Consider the following 19,226-nt stretch of genomic DNA (forward strand, 5'->3'; position numbering starts at 1 on the left):
TATTATCAATACTTATGAACAGAAATGGACATAAAGAGATGAACAGTCATGAAAAAAGGTAAGAGCTACAGAAGTTAACTGGAAAGTTTTAGGGTTATACTTCAAATGTTAGAGGAGTAGGATTACATAGAAATTTAACTTACTAATGGAGTTATATATTTGACAATAAACAACTTAAACAAAAAGAATGAAGGAAGTTCCAAAAAGTGTAAATAAATGCTTCTTTTCTTAAAGCAGATCTCAAGCTACAATATTGATCCATGAAGACACGACCAGAAAATCTCTGCTCTCATCAGCACATGTGGCTCCCATTCTAAAGTGCTATTGTTGTTTTCTCAAGTGAAAGAAAAATAAATCCTTCACACTGAGTCAAGGTGGAAACGGGAGCTGGCCCATCTGCCTTCTAGGTTCATCTCCTCAGTTAAAAGTAACCAAGACATCAGGGTGGGGCAATGTCCACAGTCAGTGGAGCGGCCTGAGCTCCACCATTCACAGGGGACTAGCCAAGAGCCATTCAGCTCGGGCACCTGAGAAAAATAGGGTCCTGCCACCCAGCGAGACAACTGTTCTCTTTATAAGTGCTTGGAATTGTTTCCAGGAAACATAACAATCACCCCACCCGAGCCCTCATCCCTAAAAGGAGAAGCAGGGTGTGTGGATTGTGCAGCAGAAATTAAGCGGCCGCCTTCACAGCAAGCTCCTACCCATCGAGAAAGGGTTCTCTAGGCCCAGTCGTCCCTGGACTGGCTCCTGACTCATGTGTCTCTCTGGGACTCTCTGCTTTTGCCTCATTTGACACCTAGAAGACAGAGAAAGAATTGACTTGAAGAATTAAAACACCAAGTTCTTTACTAGATGCTCAAAGCTTTATCTCAAAACAAAAACATCCTTTAAAATGTCCATCACAATGACCTACCTGTGCTGCTTGTAGGCAGCCTTCCTCTCTGCCTTCCCCCTTTGCAACGCTTGAGCACAGAGCTGTGGGGAGAAAAATACATCCATGTCCTGACCTGGCAGACTATGTCCAAAAGCAAGGAAAACAAACAAACTTACTGAGTTGGCAAGAGGCTTTCTTGCAGAAGGGGTGATCTGAAAAAGCCAACACATGAGAAATTGAATGTTGAGAGAGTCTAAGGGCCGTGGCATCATCTGCATCAGCACTGAACTATTGTGCAACTGTGGGGAGGAAGCTCCTTACTTTGCATCTGCAGTAGTCCTGTGCCCGCCGCCGCAACTCTTGCATGCGTTGAAACAGTTTCCTATGGATTACAATCACTTTCATCAGATAAAGCACCACTTTCAGGATGATTTTAAATAATCTGCCATGTTTCTGTTATCCTCACAACTGTACCCTTACACAATCTATCTATACCTAGAAAATGTATTTCAGATGGCTATAAGAGTACAGTCTGAGCCGGTCGCGGTGGCTGACACCTGTAATCCCAGCACTCTGGGAGGCTGAGGCCAGTGGATCACGAGGTCAGGAGATTGAGAACATCGTGGCTAATACAGTGAAACCCCATCTCTACTAAAAATACAAAAAATTAGCCGGGCGTGGTGGCAGGCACCTGTCATCCCAGCTACTCGGGAGGCTGAGGCAGGGGAATCACTTGAACCTGGGAGGCGGAGGTTGCAGTGAGCCAAGATCACGTCATTGCACTCCAGGCTGGGTGACAGAGCGAGACTCCACCTCAGAAAAAATAACAAAAACAAAAACAAAAACAGTACAGTCTGATCCAAACTGTTGCTGTATTGATTCCGCCTCTTTTGCTTACTGCCTGCTGACTTCTGAGTTGACAATTTCCTTCCCCATTCTCAGTATATCCCTAATTCATCCTTCATTGAGCATCTTTTATCATAAAGCTCTATTCTCTTTGTATTAATATCCTTGCCGTGTTTCACAGGGCAGAAACAGCTGGGCTTATAAACAGGCATAGTCCTTTTGAAGGATGTGGTTGATCCTACAACAACACACTTTCCTAAGGATGACAACAACTCACTCCACCCCTAGAATGGCTGGTAACCGAGTTTCCACACAGTCTAGCTGGCAATGGGGTCAGGAGACGTTTTGCTACTTCACATCTTTTGGTCACTGGTAAATCTTAAGGTACTTTGTTTTCTGTTTTGTCAACTCTCTCTCTCTCTCTCTCGATATGTCTTCTGACCATTTGTTTCTATTTCTGCATTTACTGGGTCTAAACATTGTACAAAGGTTAAAAACAACATTCCAATGGGGGTTTCCCAAGGGGGGGGGTTCCCAAGAGGGGGGATTTCCAAAGAGGGTGGGGTTCAGTTTCTGAACTCAAGGTAGGTATGTATTTCTTTCATCTCCAATTTCCCATTCTCCTCTGCCTCTGATAGCTGCCTCTCATTTTCTGCTTGCTCACATTCTTTCATGTTTTGTTTCCTGAGATTAGAAGGGAGGGAAATGCACACACAAGATCCACCAGCCCATGTGGGATTCCCTCTGCCCTTCTGGCATCTGAAGGCTGTGATTCAAAGAGCCCCCCTGCAACCTTCCCATAAATGAACCAACTGATTCTCACAACCAAAGGGAGAATTGACACCTCCCATTGAGGGACAAAGAAAAATCACACTCTGGCCTGCTGGCAAGTCACCTGTCATTTCCAGCTCATCTTCATAGTTCTATAGTTAGTCCTATTCTTTAGTAAATAAAGACTATTAAAAGCTTCTATGAGGTGCACTATGTGTGTCTCTGGGGTCAGTCTTGTGCTTGACACAGCGAAAGCTCATTTTACTTCAGTGTGAAAAACCAGACCTCACCAACTCATCACAACTAACTCCATCGGAAGCAGAGGATTGCTCCTCATCTGACTCCTCCTGTGGGAGACCTGATTCTCAGTCAGAGGCTGATGCCGGAACTGAGACCATCAGCCATAGAGAGATCCTTCCAGAATATGGTGTCATTAACCCTGCAGTTCACTACTGCACTTTGCCATGATTCAGGACTGGAACTCTTGTCATCGACTTTAAAGATCCTGGTTGACAGAAAAGGCAATCTGAATGCTGGGCACATCTATTGAATTAGAAATAATTGGAATGGCTCCTAAGTCAGGGTGTTATGTCCTGAAAATAGATGACAACTGCAAACCATCCACCCTGGTGTTGACTGATTGTAACAAGGTTCAGTTCACAGAGAGTGAGGGCAGAAAAAGGAAATGGCCTAAAAAGGTAAGTTTGCTGTGTTGCCCTCACACCACTTGATTCATGGTCCTGATCCTAAGGACCTCACCTGATACTTGGTTTTATAGGAAGGATGTGTAAAATTCCCAGAACGCTAGGAAACAGGGACAAAAACACTTCAAAGAGAAAGTTAATAAACTTGTTTCTGACCACAGGGCATCCTTCAGCACATGCTTCTGGAGTGGCCTCAAACAAGGAGTGTGTGGTGGGGTGCTGAGAATGCAATGGGAGCAGGGTCCTGTCCCCACGCTAAATGAGCTCACAGATTAATGCAAATGAGAAGCCAGTGAGGACCTCACTACTCCTGCTGTGCACTTGGGAACTACAAACACAAAACCTGACTCTGGAGGGAAGCTAAGGAAGCATTCTAATCTTGAGTTGCATAAGTGCATCTGAAACTTCCGATCTCCGATGAGAACAATGGGGGACACCAAACAGAATATAAAACCCATGACTGAATACATCAAATTGCTAACATGGCAGTAAACAGACATGAGGTCAAGATGGAGAAGGAAACCCAGGACGAAAGACATCCTTGCATTTGGAACCCATTTCCCTGAGTTTCATTGCTGAATTCCAGAAGGGACTACTGAGATGCAAAGAAGCAGAGCAGCTTTTGCACACATGCATGCGATTAGATGAAAACCAAGTGGATTGAGGGTCTGCCAATGAAAGCGACCTGTACTGAAGTCCACTGGCTCTGGTTGAGACCCAGAAGAGTCACACATCAGAACAGAGGTGGATAGGAAATACCTGGCCTTTGTAGGGACTGAGCCTGCACTGATGACCTCAATTGCAGCCTGTATGGAGGACCCCTGACCATCCCCCAGAAGTAGACTCCCATCTCTTCTGCAGCAAGATAACATGCTACTAGGCCTCAATTCATTGCTAAATATTTTTTAACAAGTATCTCACATTTAACAAAAAAAAGATCAGTCATATGGCAGCAAAATACAATGTAATATGACCAAAACGTGAAAGACTGTGAAAATGAATCTGGAGGTGACCCAAGCATTGAATTCAACAATCCAGGCTGGGTGCAGTGGCTCACGCTGGGAGGCTGAGGCAGGCGGATCACCTGAGGTCAGGAGTTCAAGACTAGCCTGGCCAACATGGTGAACCCCTGTCTCTACTAAAAATACAAAAATTGGGCTGGGCACAGTGGCTCACGCCTGTAATCCCAGCACATTGGGAGGCCGAGGTGTGTGGATCGTGACGTCAGGAGTTCTAGACCAGCCTGGCCAATATGGTGAAACTCCGCCTCTACTAAAAATACAAAAATTATCTGGGCATGGTGGCATATGCCTGTAGTCCCAGCTACTCAAGAGGCTAAGGGATAAGAATCGCTTGAACCTGGGAGGCAGAGGTTGCAGTGAGCCAAGATCACCCCACTGCACTCTAGCCTGGGTGACAGAGTGAGACTCTGTCTCAAAAACAAAAACAAAAAAATTGGCTGAGTGTGGTGGCACACACCTGTAATCCAAGCTACTTGGGAGGCTGAGGCAGAATTGCTTCAACCTGAGAGGCAGAGGTTGCAGTGAGCCAAGATTGTGCCATAGCACTCCAGCCTGGGCAACAGAGCGAGACTCTATCTCAAAATTAAAAAAAAAAAAGGCTGGGTGTGGTGGCTCACACCTCTAATCCCAGCACTTTGGGAGGCTGAGGTGGGTGGATCACCTGAGGTCAGAAGTTCGAGACCAGCCTGAACAACATGGCGAAACCCCATCTCTAGTAAAAATACAAAAATTAGCTGGGTGTGGTGGTGGGTTCCTGTAATCCCAGCTACTTGGGAGGCTGAGGCAGGAGAATTGCTTGAACCCAAAAGGCAGTGAGCTGAGATTGTGCCATTGCACTACAGCCTGGGCAACAAGAGCAAAGCTCCGTCTCAGGAAAAAAAAAAAAAAGAGAGAAAGGAAAACCAATGCCAGTACTAGCACCTCCTCTTCCCCCGAAAAAATTACAAACAAGAATGTAGGAAGGGAAAGGAATTATACAGATTAAACTAATCAAGCAAAAAGGACAAACTCAATTTTGAACCCACTGAATTTGCCACAAATATTGTAGAAAATATTCTCAAGGACTTTACAGTTGTCTACTTTGATTGGCACATGGTTCATACAACAGTATTTGTGTCAAGGCACATCTTACTTTTTTTTGGCAGTCTTCCTATGTCCATTGATTTTGTAATGACTGTTGACATTCTTTGTCACCTTATGGACTTCAGCTCGAACTTTGGCTTCCATATGTCTCTGTGAAGTAAAGAGGTCTTCCAGGCCAATTTTAATTCCTGGAAAGGAAGAAACCCTTTTCTTTGTGTGCATACAAATGGACCTTGGCCCTTGGTGAGAGTGAGGAGAGGAGAAGGTGAGAAACCTGAGGGCAAGAAGCTGTTCTTTCCCTTTCCAGGGCAAACTCATTTCCACACTATGGGGACTCCAACAGAGCCATACCTTCCTGGCTACGGCTATTGGACCTCCAGGCTTTCCGCTGTACATCCGTGGATCCGTCATGTACATTTTGTGACTTTAAGACAGTCTTGAGGAAAGACACCTAGGAAATAATAATTTAAGAATGATGGCTGGGCACGCTGGCTCATGCCTATAATCCCAGCACTTTGGGAGGCCGAGGCGGGTGGACCATGGGGTCAGGAGTTCAAGACCAGCCTGGCCAAGATGGTGAAACCCCGTCTCTACTAAAAATACCAAAATTAGCCGGGCATGGCAGCGGGCGCCTGTAATCCGAGCTACTCGGGAGGCTGAGGCAGAGAACCATTTGAAGCCGGGAGGCGGAGGTTGCAGTGAGCCGAGATCACCAAGAGGTGGTGCATGCCTGTAATCCCAACTAGTCGGGAGGCTAAGGCAGGAGAATCACTTGAACCCAGGAGGAAAATGTTGTAGTGAGCTGAGATTGTGCCATTGCACTCCAAACTGGGCAACAAGATTGAAACTCTGTCTCAAAAAAAAAAAAAAAAAAAAATAGGCCAGGTGCGGTAGCTCACGCCTGTAATCCCAGCACTTTGGGAGGCTGAGGCAGGTGAATCACAAGGTCAAGAGATGGTGACCATCCTGGCCAACATGGTGAAACCCCGTCTCTACTAAAAATGCAAAAATTAGCTGAGCATGGTGGTGCATGCCTGTAGTCCCAGCTACTCGGGAGGCTGAGGCAGGAGAACTGCTTGAACCCGGGAGGCAGAGGTTGCAGTAAGCCGAGATCACACCACTGCACTCCAGCCTGGTGACAGAGTGAGACTCCGTCTCAAAAAAAAAAAAAAAAAAAAGACATGAATATACTTCACACAACTGAACTGCACACTTCAACACGGTTAGATGGTAACTATCATGTTATAAGTATTTTACCACAGGTTAACATGTTTCACAACTTGAAAGGGAAGTAATTACCTTCAGCTCTCTGAGTTCTAGAATTTGTAATATTTCACCCCCTGCTCCTTCCTGATCTGCACTGGAGCATCTTCCTTCTATCCCTGCTCTACTCAGAGTCCACTTTCCCTTCCCTCACATCAGCTTCATTGAGGCTGGTTTGAACCTAATGCAAAACATTCTCAATAACGACTGAATTCCCACCAAGATTTTCATATTATCACAGTATGCTTTTAATCTTCTAAGATATTAAATGTTTGTTCTCATCATAGCTAAAATGCAATGCAAATCCCATCTCAGATGTGGGTCAGGTACCTATGAATCTCCTGAGGTAGTCATTGAAATAACTTTTTTTTTTTTTGAGACGGAGAGTCACTCTCACCCATGCTGAAGTGCAGTGGCACTACCTTGGCTCACGGCAACCTCCACCTCCCAGATTCAAGCGGTTCTTGTGCCTCAGCCCCCCAAGTAGCCGGGATTATGGGTGCCCGCTACCGTGCCTGGCTAATTTTTGTCTTTTTAGTAGAGATGGGGTTTCACCATGTTGGCCCATCTGGTCTTGAACTCCTGACCTCAAGTGATCCACCTGCCTCAGCCTCCCAAAGTGCTGGGATTACAGGCATGAGCCACCACACCTGGCCTGAAATAATATCTTTCAAATTCTTTGCAGAATTTGTTCTTTTCTGATTTCCGCACATAGGATAAAAAACAAAACATGTACTAGGATTTCGAGAGAAGCATGGGTAATCTAAAAAGATGAAAGAGCAACCACATCTATCCCACAGCTACTGCTAGATTTCATAGGAAAGGTAGGTGGCCCAGTTTGGAGCTAGGAGGAATGTCAAACACATGAAGAAATGAGAAGCAAGGAAATGCCATCATGCATGAATGCTTCATGGCACCCATGATGTCCCTGCTTAGGAGGTAGTGGTATAGATGACTAGATGATAAGGACAAAGATGAGAAGGTGTGAAGTTGTCCAAGTCCAACAGCTCAACTGAACTTTCCTAAATGGAATTTTTAAAAAGTGGTAAATTTAAAAACTTCCCCCGGCTCACGTGGTGGCTGCCGCTTGTAATCCCAGCACTTTGGGAGGCTGAGGCGGGCGGATCATTTGAGGTCGGGTTTTGAGACTAGCCTGGCCAACATGGTAAAACCCTGACTCTACTAAAAATACAAAAATCAGCTGGGCATGGTGGTGGGCACCTGTAATCCCAGCTACTTGAGAGGCTGAGGCAGGGGAATCACTTGAAGCCAGGAGGTGGAGGTTGCAGTGAGCCAAGATCACACCATTATACTCCAGCCTGGGCAACACAGGGAGACTCGTCTCAGGGCTAGGAAAAAAAAAAAATCTTCCTCCAATTTATACCAAAAATTCTCTCTTCAGGACTAAGTGGCATAGAGAATGTTAAACGTTCCTCGATATCTTCATAACTCATATATTTTCTGTTTTCTACATATCTTGAAAGGCAGTGCCAAATGACGTGTAATTATCTAGGTGGTAAAACTGAAACATACTTCCTCTTCCCTTGAATATAAAAAAGCATTGTGGTATTAGTACTTTTATCTTGGATCATTGTTCAGAAGGAGGTTCAGCCCCCAGACAACCACATTTTTACTGCCATCAATGGCAAGAGAAAATGTAGAGCTCAACTTACCCAATGGAAAAAAGGCTCAAAAGACAAATTATGGCACAACTTAGCAGCCAAATTCTTACCAAGTACAGACTTTTGACATACTGATCTCTCTCCAGTTGCAACTGGGAACATGCACTTTGAATGATGTCATTCAAAATTACCCTGCCCAGACACACTTTTCATTGATTCTCTGGAGGGCAGTTCTAAGAGATTCTCTGGGGCTTTCTCTGCATCATGAGACGCAGTGCAGTTCTGCCCTTCACCTTCTGGCAGTTTGTCACCTCATCCCTATGACCTCAGAGGAACTTTGTCTCAGGCCAATTGTTTGTTCCTTGAGCTCTTCCATTTCCCCTAAAAATCATTTGCTGCCCCTCTAAATGGCCTACATCTCCATCTATCTCCCTCTTCCCTCAGAAGAGGGTGCTCTTTAAGCATCAACCATCCAGCCCTTCTAGCAGTCTCATTTTTCAGCTGGTTCCCATGTTTATGCCTGTTCTATGTTTTTCTTCTCCTGTTAAGCTGTCTGTTGTCAGCTCATTTCTGCAGTGAATCTTCAGAGAGGAGACTGGAAGCTTTCCTTCCACCCATATGATAGAACTATAGAGCAGAAGAGTTTAGAAAGAATTTCCTATTTAAGTGATGAAATCTCATACTCCATTTCTGATAAATAACACTAAGGTTAAAAAAAGTTATTTTTGACCAAAAGCTCTGTTGACATTTTATTAAACAAACACCAACCTATTTAATTTTCATAATGTAAATGGCAGATATTTTCATAATTCTTATGCTAATAAATCATTTCCCTGATTTTTTGGGTAAAACCACATATTCATAATGAAGTCCAGAAACGTGAATTGTTTTAAATAATTTCTTCTTATTTGTGATTACAAGTATACCTCTACAGAAAGTTAGTATACTCACACAAAGGCTAGTTTTCCAGAGGAAAATAGCAAGTGTAGAAATTCCCAGAAACACAATAATGATAACTATCCAAGGAATTCCGCAAAAGTCAGTCCCAGGATGAAAATGATCAGGTGGAGAATTGATAACCTGGAATAATAATAGTTGAAATAATGAAAAGGTCAATGACACTGACAATATTTCACTCAGAAAGAATCATCCTTAGAAACCGTCAACCTCCTCCAAAAGGTAACCACATCCCTCAGATATCACCGTGGGATTCCATTGCTACAAAAAAGAACAGAAGTTAGAAGTCTCGTGTTTTTCAGATGGCTGGTAGTGTTTTTAGGCATTGCAAATGTGGGATGTCATCTTTCTTGGTATAAAGCAGGGATATCCAATCTTTTGGCTTCCCTGGCTATATTAAAAGAAGCAAAGTTGTCTTGAGCCACACATAACATACACTAACACTAACAATAGCTGATGATCTAAAAAAAAGCTCCCTTTTTTTTTTTGGAGACAGTGTTCCGCTCCGCTCAGTCGTCCAGGCTGGAGTGCAGTGGTGCAATCTCGGCTCACTGCAACCTCCAGCTCCTGGGCTCAAGCCATTCTCCTCCCTCAGCCTCCCGAGTAGCTGAGATTACAGGTCTCTCCCACCATGCCCGACTAATTTTTGTATTTTTGGTAGAGATGAGGTTTCACCATGTTGGCCAGGCTGGTCTCAAACTCCTGACAGGCGATCTGCCTGCCTCGGCCTCCCAAACTGCTGGGGGGATTACAGGTGTGAGCCACCATGCCCAGCCATTTTTTTGCTTTTGTTTTTGTTTGTTGTTTGTTTTTGAGATGGGGTCTCACTCTGTCACCCAGGCTGGAGTGCAGTGGTGTGCTCTCGGCTCATTGCAACCTCTGCCTCTCAGGTTCAAGTGATTCTCCTGCCTCAGCCTCCCGAGTAGCTGGGAGTACAGGTGCCTGACAGTGCACTCAGCAAATTTTTGTATTTTTTGTGGAGATGGGGTTTTGCCATGTTGGCCAGGGTGGTCTCAAACTCCTGACCTCAGGTAATCTGCCCGCCTCAGCCTCCCAAAGTGCTGGGATTACAGGCAAGAGCCACTGCGCCTGGCCAAAATCTCATAATGTTTTAAGAAAGTTTACAAATTTGTGTTGAACTGCATTCAAAACTGTCCTGGGCCACATGCAGCCCATCACTCATGGGTAAGACAAGCTAAGTATAAAGTAATTATCTTATCTTTTCTTTTCTGTTTTGAGACAAAGTCTTGCTCTGTTACCCAGGCTAGATTGCAGTGGCATGATCTCAGGTCACTGCAACCTCCGCCTCCCGGGTTCAAGCGATTCTCCTGCCTCAGCCTACTGAGTAACTGGGATTACAGGTGCCTGCCACCGTGCTTGGCTAATTTTTGTATTTTTAGTAGAGACAGGGTTTCACCATCTTGGCCAGGCTGGTCTCCAACTCCTGACCTCATGATCTACTTGCCTTGGCCTCCCAAAGTGCTGGGAATACAGGTGTGAGCCACTGGGCCTGGCCAGTAGTTATCTTTTCTTTAAAGTTATTTACTTGTTTTTTAAATTGATGTGTAACATTGGATGCATTTATTATATATCACATGATAAAAGAATCCCTCTAAATAATACTTCTCTCTTGGATCATGTGAATCTTTGTCATTTAAAGCTCAGCATAAGTAAAAAAAAAAAAAAAAAAAAAAAAATACAATGAAGGGATTACTTCATTCACAAATAAGTATCAAATTTTAGTGCTTAAAAATTAACAAGGTGGGCCGGGTGCGGTGGCTCATGCTTGTAATCCCAGCAATTTGGGAAGCCGAGGTGGGTGGATCATGAGATCAGGAGATTGAGACCATCCTGGCTAACACAGTGAAACCCCATCTCTACTAAAAATACAAAAAATTAGCAGGGCCTGGTGGCACATGCCTATAGTTCTAGCTATTCAGGAGGCTGAGGCAGAAGAATCACTTGAACCAGGGAGGCAGAGGTTGCAGTGAGCCGAGACTGCACCACTGCACTTCAGCCTGGGTGACAGAGTGAGACTCCATCTCAAAAAAAAAAAAAAAATTACCATGGAGATCACGAAAATGGCATGAATAGTGTGGGATATCTCTAAGATTGTTGATATTAATTCCATTAGACTCTTATGTGAGTGAAGACGAAGACTTCCCCTGAGTAAGTTCAGACAGTTTGTGAAAGCATTTCTACATTGATTCCTCAGGATTTAACTATATATTTTTGAAAACATCTCAATTTTAAATGTTTCTTTCAAGATGGTGAATTAAACAGAGATAGCCCTTCAACAGGTTGAACTCAGCATATGCTGAGTGTGAAATGCAAATGATGGAGTTAGAGAACCATACAACAATGGTAATGATTCAGAAACATGGTGTTGAGCAGAATAAGGCAGACACAAAAGAGTACCTATGGCATGGCATGCATCTGTATATGCGAAATTCCAGAATAAACAAGCTAACCCATGATAAGAAAGAGACTGGCCGGGAAGAGTGAGAGTTCACTTTCTGGGGTGACATAATAGTTAGATCTTGGCTGGGCATGGTGGTTTATGCCTGTAATCCCAACGCTTTGGGAGGCAGAGGCGGGTAGATCACCTGAGGTCAGGAGTTCAAAACCAGCCTGACCAACATGGAGAAACCCTATCTCTACTAAAAATACAAAATTAGCTGGGTGTGGTGGCACGCCAGGACAGAGGCGGGGGTGGCTTAGGGCAGGGGGAGGGAAGGGGATGGGGACGGGGGGGATGGGGACGGGGAGGTGGAGGGAAGGGGGAGGGGAGGGGAGGGAAGGGAGGGGAAAGGAGGAGAAGCGGGCTGTTGGGCACCTGGAGGTGGAAGAGGAGGAGGAGGAGGAGGAGAAAGGGGTCTGGGAAAGGATCCGGTTCAAATTAAGTTCTCAAGCGCTGGTGGAAGGTTTAGCTACAGGTCACGGAGAAAGTCAATCAGGGAAGCAACAGGACGCGCAGGGCAAGGGAGCGTGAGGCTTAGGAGCAGTTAGATGGAGACCAAGGTTCTGCTTTCCACCAAACCTTCTTCAGTTTGGGCCCTCTCTTAGCAACCCTGGGATTTTATACTCCCTCTCCACCAATCCCTGATGCCGGTGGTGCGGCCTCACAATGGACATTCCATGAGTGCCCCACCATGCCAATGCCCCCTCCCCCATCTCAGCCCCGAACACTCCTCCCAAGGACAGGTCCTCTCTGGAACCTTCACAAACCTGATTTCTGGTCCTCCCCAACCAGCTCCCTGTCCCTGCTTCTGGGCACTGCTTCCTTCCTGAGCTCACAGGGTTCCTCAAGGTCAAACATGGAGAAACCCTATCTCTACTGAAAATACAAAATTAACTGGGTGTGGTGGCACACGGCTGTAATCCCAGCCACTCGGGAGGCTGAGGCAGGAGAATTGCTCAAACCTGGGAAGCAGAGGTTGTGGTGACCTGATATTGTGCCACTACACTCCAATGGGCAACAAGGGATATTGTGCCATTGCACTCCAGCCTGGGCAACAAGGGAGAAACTCTGTCTCAAAAATAATAATAATAATAAAATAAAAATAAAAATAATAAAAATAAAATAATGTATATCTTGAATGGGGGTTGGGTTATGCTGGGGTACGTACTTTCCAAAGTTAGTAAACTTACACTTAAGGTTATATATTTTGGCCAGGCGTGGTGGCTCACGCCTGTAATCCCAGCACTTTGGGAGACTGAGGCAGGCGGATCACGAGGTCGAGAGATGGAGACTATCCTGGCGAACATGGTGAAACCCCATCTATACTGAAAATACAAAAATTAGCCAGGCGTGGTGGTCTGCGCTTGTAATCCCAGCTACTCAGGAGGCTGAGGCAGGACAATTGCTTGAACCCCGGAAGCGGAGGTGGCAGTGGGCCGAGATCTTGCCACTGCACTCCAGCCTGGGCGACAGAGTGAGACTCTGTCTTAAAAAAAAAAAAAAAAAAAAAAAAATCATCAAACCAGATGACACAAATCAAATGATATTTCACTTTGTTTGGGTCCATTTTGTTTTTTTGAGACAAGAGTGCAGCGGGGCCATCTCAGCTAACTGCAACTTCCAGCTCTTAGGCCCAAGCGATCCTCCCATCTCAGCCTCTCCGGTAACTGGGATAACAGGTACGCACCACCAGGCCCAACTAATCTTTTTTGGAATTTTTTGTAGAGATGGGGTTTCGCTATGATGCCCTGGCTAGTCTTCAACTCCTGGACTCAAGTGATCTGCCCACCTCAGCCCCCTAAACTGCTGGGATTACAGGCCTGAGCTGTGTAATTTCATGCCACGTGACACAGCCCGGTAACAAGGAAGAAACCCCGTGGGTCCAGCGTCTACTCACGTAGGTGGGGTGATGGCTGATAAATCCCAGCAGGAGGAGCCAAAAGAGCAGCCACCACACTGGCATGTCCTGGTCCTCTCAGGGCGCCCTGAGGCGGCCAGGACAGAGGCGGGGGTGGCTTAGGGCGGGGGGAGGGAGGGGGACGGGGATGGGGAGGCGGAGGGAAGGGGGAGGGGAGGGGAGGGAAGGGAAGGGAAAGGAGGAGAAGGGGGCTGTTGGGCACTTGGAGGTGGAAGAGGAGGAGGAGGAGGAGGAGAAAGTGGTCTGGGAAAGGATGCGGTTCAAATTAAGTTCTCAAGCGCTGGTGGAAGGTTTAGCTACAGGTCACGGAGAAAGTCAATCAGGGAAGCAACAGGACGCGCAGGGCAAGGGAGCGTGAGGCTCAGGAGCAGTTAGATGGAGACCAAGGTTCTGCTTTCCACCAAACCTTCTTCGGTCTGGGCCCTCTCTTAGCAACCCTGGGATTTTATACTCCCTCTCCACCAATCCCTGACGCCAGTGGTGCGGCCTCACAATGGACATCCCATGAGTGCCCCACCATGCCAATGCCCCCTCCCCCATCTCAGCCCCCCACGCTCCTCCCAAGGACAGGTCCTCTCTGGAACCTTCACAAACCTGATTTCTGGTCCTCCCCAACCAGCTCCCTGTCCCTGCTTCTGGGCACTCCTTCCTTCCTGAGCTCCCAGGATTCCTCAAGGTCACTCTTGGCGACAAAACATAAAAAACAAATGATGGCAGGGTGGCAGGAAGAACCTCATACCCAAGCAGAGTGCTAGGTTTTACAGCCCCCACTCAGCCATTCATATGCTAAGCAACAAAACATCAGCAGGATGTGGAAGGTCCCAATAGTAAACCATCTCCATCACATCCATGTAGCCATCAGGCCATCAACCTGTATCTCAGGGACAAATGTTGTAGATACACTCATTTTAAGCATGCATGGTACATTTACAAAAATTAACCTGACTTATTTTGTTCCAGCAAATCTCAATATATTTTAGAGCAATCAAATCACACAGCATGTTTCTGATCATATAACTGTGCTAGAAGTCAATGATTAAAAGCTAACTCAAAATTATTATTTGCTTGGAAATTCAAAGTGCCCTTATAAGATATAAACATAAGAAAGAATCCAAAATGAAACAAGATTGCCTTTAAACTCAATGATAAGATCATAACATGGCAAGAAAATGTCTCCCTCTGGCCTGGGAATTCCACTTTGTGGCACAAGGTTATGTGATCTCACATCACCCCTAACCCACCTAGACATGTTAACATCTGAAACAGAGTGATGATGTCACTTATCTATATCATCTTACTGCCTGTGTGCATGGACTTTAAATTCTGAACCCAAATGAGGGGGAGAAAACCAAGTTGACTTTCATGATTGACCTTTCAGGGATGTCCAAGAAATCTGCATTTCAAGAAACAAAGTTCATCAGCTTCTCTCCTAGGGTATTTGGCCACAATACCCAGAGGGCTTGTCAGCATCATGAGTGATGGGTGGGGAGCACCAAGCAGGTGGGCAGGACCCAGGGCCTGGTGACCAGGACAGACCCCCACTATCCATCACCTTTGCAGGCCCTGTCCTCAGCTAAACTTCCCAAAGGCCTTCTTCTGCCCAATCACACAGAGTGTGCCCAAACTCACTCAGGCCTCTGGCAGTTGGACACAATGGCTCATGCCTGTAATCACAGCACTTTGAGAGGCCGAGGTGGGTGGATTATGAGGTCAGGAGTTCAAGACCAGCCTGGCCAAGATGGTGAAACCCCATCTCTACTAAAAATGCAAAATTAGCCAGCGTAGTGGCGGACGCCTATAATTCCAGCTACTCAGGAGGCTGAGACAGAGAATTACTTGAACCCAGGAGGCAAACGTTTCAGTGAGCTGAGATCGTGCCACTACAATCCAGTCTGGGTGACAGAGCAAAACTCAAAAAAATAAATAAATAAAATAAGGGGCCGGGAACCATGACTCATGCCTATAATCCCAGCAATTTGGGAAGCTGAAGTAGGTGGATCATCTGAGGTCAGGAGTTGGAGACCAGCCTGAGCAACAGGGTGAAACCCCGTCTCTACTAAAAAGACAAAAAATAAATCAGGTGTGGTGGTGCACACCTGTAATCCCAGCTACTCATGAGGCTGAGGCAGGAGAAGTGCTTGAACCTGGGAGGCAGAGGTTGCAGTGAGCTGAGATCGCACCATTGCACTTCAGCCTGGGCAACAAGAGCGATCACTTTGGGATTGTGATTTTTGAGATTTTAGATGTGAGGGATTTTGATCTTTCAGGATTTAACCTATTTTACAGTTGAGCAGACTGAGCCACAGAGAGGGGATGTGAACTGCCCAAGGTCTCACAGGTGGTGAATGTTTGTAGCTGGAACCTGAACTAAGGAAGGAGACCACTACTACTGCTGCCCTCCTTCCACCATCTTGCCTAGTTCACAAGACAGGAGGAAAGAGAGAAAGTAAAAATTTAGAAACAAAAGTGAGATAAATAGCCAGACAACCTTGGCACCACCATCTGCCATAGGGGTTAAAAATAATAATAATGACATCAACCCCTGACCTAAACTACTTGTGTTATCTGTAAATTCCAGACATTGTATGAAAAAGCATTGCAAAACTTTCTGTTCTGTTAGCTGATGCATGTAGCCCCCAGTCACGTTCCCCATGCTTCCTCGATTCATCACGACCCTTTCACGTGGATCCTTTAAAGTTGTAAGCCTTTAAAAAGGCCAAGAATTTCTTTTTCGGGGAGCTCGGCTCTTAAGACACAAATCTGCCAGTGCTCCCGGACAAATAAGCCTTTTGCTTCTTTAATCCGGTGCCTGAGGAGATTTGTCTGTGGCTCGTCCTGCTACAGAACCAGGGTCTACCTTGGCAAGGGATTCCACACTGAGTGTCCTCCTGAGAAGCCTGCTTTCAGGGGTTTTGAGGAAATTCATGGTCAGTAAACTGTGTCTCAGGAAATTGTTCCTCTCATGCCATTAGTACCTCTAATGCATCAGTCAGGATAAACAAGATTATGATGCAATAACAAGCAACCTCCATTCTCCCTCTCTTTGTTTTGTTTTGTTTTTTGGAGATAAGAATCTTGCTCTGTTGCCCAGGCAGGAGGGCAGTGGTGTGACCTTGGCTCACTACAACCTCTACCTCTTGGTTCAAGCAATTTTCCTGCCTCAGCCTCCTGAGTAGCTGGGATTACAGGCATGCCCCACCACACCTGGCTAATTTTTGTATTTTTAGTAGAGACGGGGTTTCACTATGTTAGCCAGGCTGGTCTTGAACTCCTGGCCTGAAGTGATCCACCAGCCTTGGGCTCCCAAAGTGCTGGAATTACAGGCATGAGTCATTCTGCCTGGTGCACCCCCCGTTCTCCATAGAGAAATCAACACAACGCATCCACAACAGCCTTGGATTAGTCTGCACTGGAAACATCCAGAGTCCTGTGGCACAAAGAAAAGAGACATGCCTGGCCACTTACTGACTCTGAAAGTTTCTGCTAAATAATGACACGGGTTCAGGCTGGTCGTGGTGACTCACGCCTGTAATCCCAGCACTTTCGGAGGCCAAGGTGGACAGATCACGAGGTCAGGAGATCGAGATCATCCTGGCTAACACAGTGAAACCCCATCTCTACTAAAAATACAAAAAATTAGCCAGGCGTGGTGGCAGATGCCTGTAGTCCCAGCTACTCAGGAGGCTGAGGCAGGAGAATGGCATGAACCCGGGAGGTAGAGCTTGCAGTGAGCTGAGATCACGCCACTGCACTCCAGCCTGGGTGACAGAGCAAGACTCCCGTCTCTGAAAAAACAAAAACAAAAATTAGCCGGGCATGTTGGCATGTGCCTGTAGTCCCAGCTACTCGAGAGGCTGAGGCAAGAGAATCGCTTGAACCAGGGGGATGGAGGTTGCGGTGAGCCGAGACTGCGCTACTGCACTTCAGCCTGGGAGGCAGAGTGAGACTCCGTCTCAGAAAAAATGCTTTCTTCCAACTTACACAAGCCGGAAGAAGAAAATGTCATTTATTTTCATGGTAGGAGATTTATGCCAAGATTTTACACCAGGTGGAGACCTGTACCAGCTCCCTCTGCTCCCATCTCCCAGAGTTCTAGGAATTTACTCTTGCACACTGGCTCTTTCATGTCTCTTGGACTTTGCCTACAGAGATCTCTCTGCCTAGCACGCCTTCTCTCCATGTCTCACCGTTATCCTCCCGCTTTATTTATTTATTTATTTATTTATTTTTATTGTTTGAGAAAGTGTCTGACTTTGCCACCCAGGCTGGAGTGCAGTGGCTTGGTCACTGTTGACTGCAGCCTCAAATTCCTGGGCTCAAGAAATCCTCCCGTCTCAGCCTCCCAAGTAGGTATGCGTCGCCACACCCAACTAGTTTTTTAATTTGTGTGTGTGTGTTTGGTAGAGATGGTAGAGATGTTGCCCAGGCTGGTCTCAAACTCCTGGGCTCCACTGATCCTCCCACCTAAGCCTCCCAAAGTGCAGAGATTACAGGTATGAGCCACCACACACACCCAGCCTCTCCATCTATTTTATTTATTTATTTATTTATTTCTGAGACACAGTCTCCCTCTGTGCCCCACACTGGTGTGCAGTGGCACAATCTTGGGTTCACCGCAACCTTTGACTCCCGGGTTCAAGTGATTCTCCTGCCTCAGCTTCCAGAGTAGCTGAGATTACAGGCGTGCACCATCACGCCCAGCTAATTTTTGTATTTTTAGTAGAGATGGGGTTTTGCCATATTGGCCAGGCTGGTCTCAAACTCCTGACCTCAAGGGATGCACCTGCCTCAGCCTCCCAAAGTGCTGAGATTACAGGCCTGAGCCACCATGCCCTGCTACTGCACCCAGCTACTCAAGGCAAATATGGAGCCAACATACTTGACTATCTGCAGGGGTCCACCCAGGGTAGGGGAGATGTGAGCACTGGCGTCGGAGGGAGCCCAGCTTATTGGCCCAACTCAGAGATAGACCCATTTCCTGGTGGGCATAGCACTCCAAGGCTTGTCACTTACAGCCTCTGCAACTCCAAGTCTTGGTATGCCTGAAACCCATACTCCACAAGAGCAAGCCTTCACTGAGCACCTAGGGTGAGACAGATAGGCCAGGGCTGAGCACGCAAGAGGAAGGAGACCCAGACTTTGCCTTGAGGAGATCACATTCAGCCAGGGACAGAATTACTCCAGAGTGTCGCAGACAAAGGGACCAAAGCCTCTGATTTTCTTTTCTTTTTTTTTTTCTAATTTTTTTGAGATGGAGTTTCACTCTTGTTTCCCAGGCTGGAGTGCAATGGCATGATCTCAGCTCACTGCAACCTCTGCCTCCTGGATTCAAGCGATTCTCCTGCCTTAGCCTCCCATGTAGCTGGGATTACAGGCACCCGCCACCACACTCAGCTAATTTTTTGTATTTTGAGTAGAGACAGGGTTTCACTATATTGGCCAGGCTGGTCTCAAACTCCTGACGTCAGGTGATCCACCTACCTAGGCCTCCTAAAGTGCTGGGATCACAGGTGTGAGCCACCGTGCCTAGCCATCTCCAATAGAAGGAGGCAGAGAGAGGTTTGGCACCCAACAGAAATGAGTTTAAATCTTGGTTCCCCTGGTTCTTGGCTCAAGCTTCTCTGGTGCCCAGTGTCTTCCTATGAAAGGGAATGAGAGGGGTCTGGGGTTGTGACAAAATCATGTTTCTAGTGCTGGGCAAG

General features: G+C 46.3%; 1 protein-coding gene across 8 annotated transcripts in view; it reads right to left on the reverse strand.

Annotated features, from left to right (window-relative positions):
* Nucleotides 1–13,973, reverse strand: part of LOC129011630 (nuclear pore complex-interacting protein family member A7-like) — an 18,446-nt gene extending 4,473 nt beyond the window's left edge. For 2 of the 8 annotated variants that reach the window (XM_054446776.2, XM_054446775.2), the window contains exons 1-8: nt 13,504–13,973; nt 9,140–9,268; nt 5,655–5,754; nt 5,353–5,491; nt 1,199–1,259; nt 1,054–1,089; nt 917–978; nt 705–799 (exon numbers count right to left, since the gene is read on the reverse strand). In XM_054446776.2, coding sequence (XP_054302751.1) covers nt 705–799; nt 917–978; nt 1,054–1,089; nt 1,199–1,259; nt 5,353–5,491; nt 5,655–5,754; nt 9,140–9,268; nt 13,504–13,569 — 688 coding nt within the window. In that variant the 5' untranslated portion in view covers nt 13,570–13,973. Of the gene's footprint in view, nt 1–704; nt 800–916; nt 1,090–1,198; nt 1,260–5,352; nt 5,492–5,654; nt 5,755–9,139; nt 9,269–13,503 lie in introns of all 8 variants that reach the window. The other 6 variants (XM_054446779.2, XM_054446778.2, XM_054446774.2 and 3 more) reach the window with 4 other exon arrangements.
* Between the last annotated feature and the right edge of the window lie 5,253 nt (nt 13,974–19,226).

The sequence above is a fragment of the Pongo pygmaeus genome, chromosome 14 (assembly GCF_028885625.2).
Source record: "Pongo pygmaeus isolate AG05252 chromosome 14, NHGRI_mPonPyg2-v2.0_pri, whole genome shotgun sequence".
Lineage (NCBI taxonomy): Eukaryota > Metazoa > Chordata > Mammalia > Primates > Hominidae > Pongo > Pongo pygmaeus.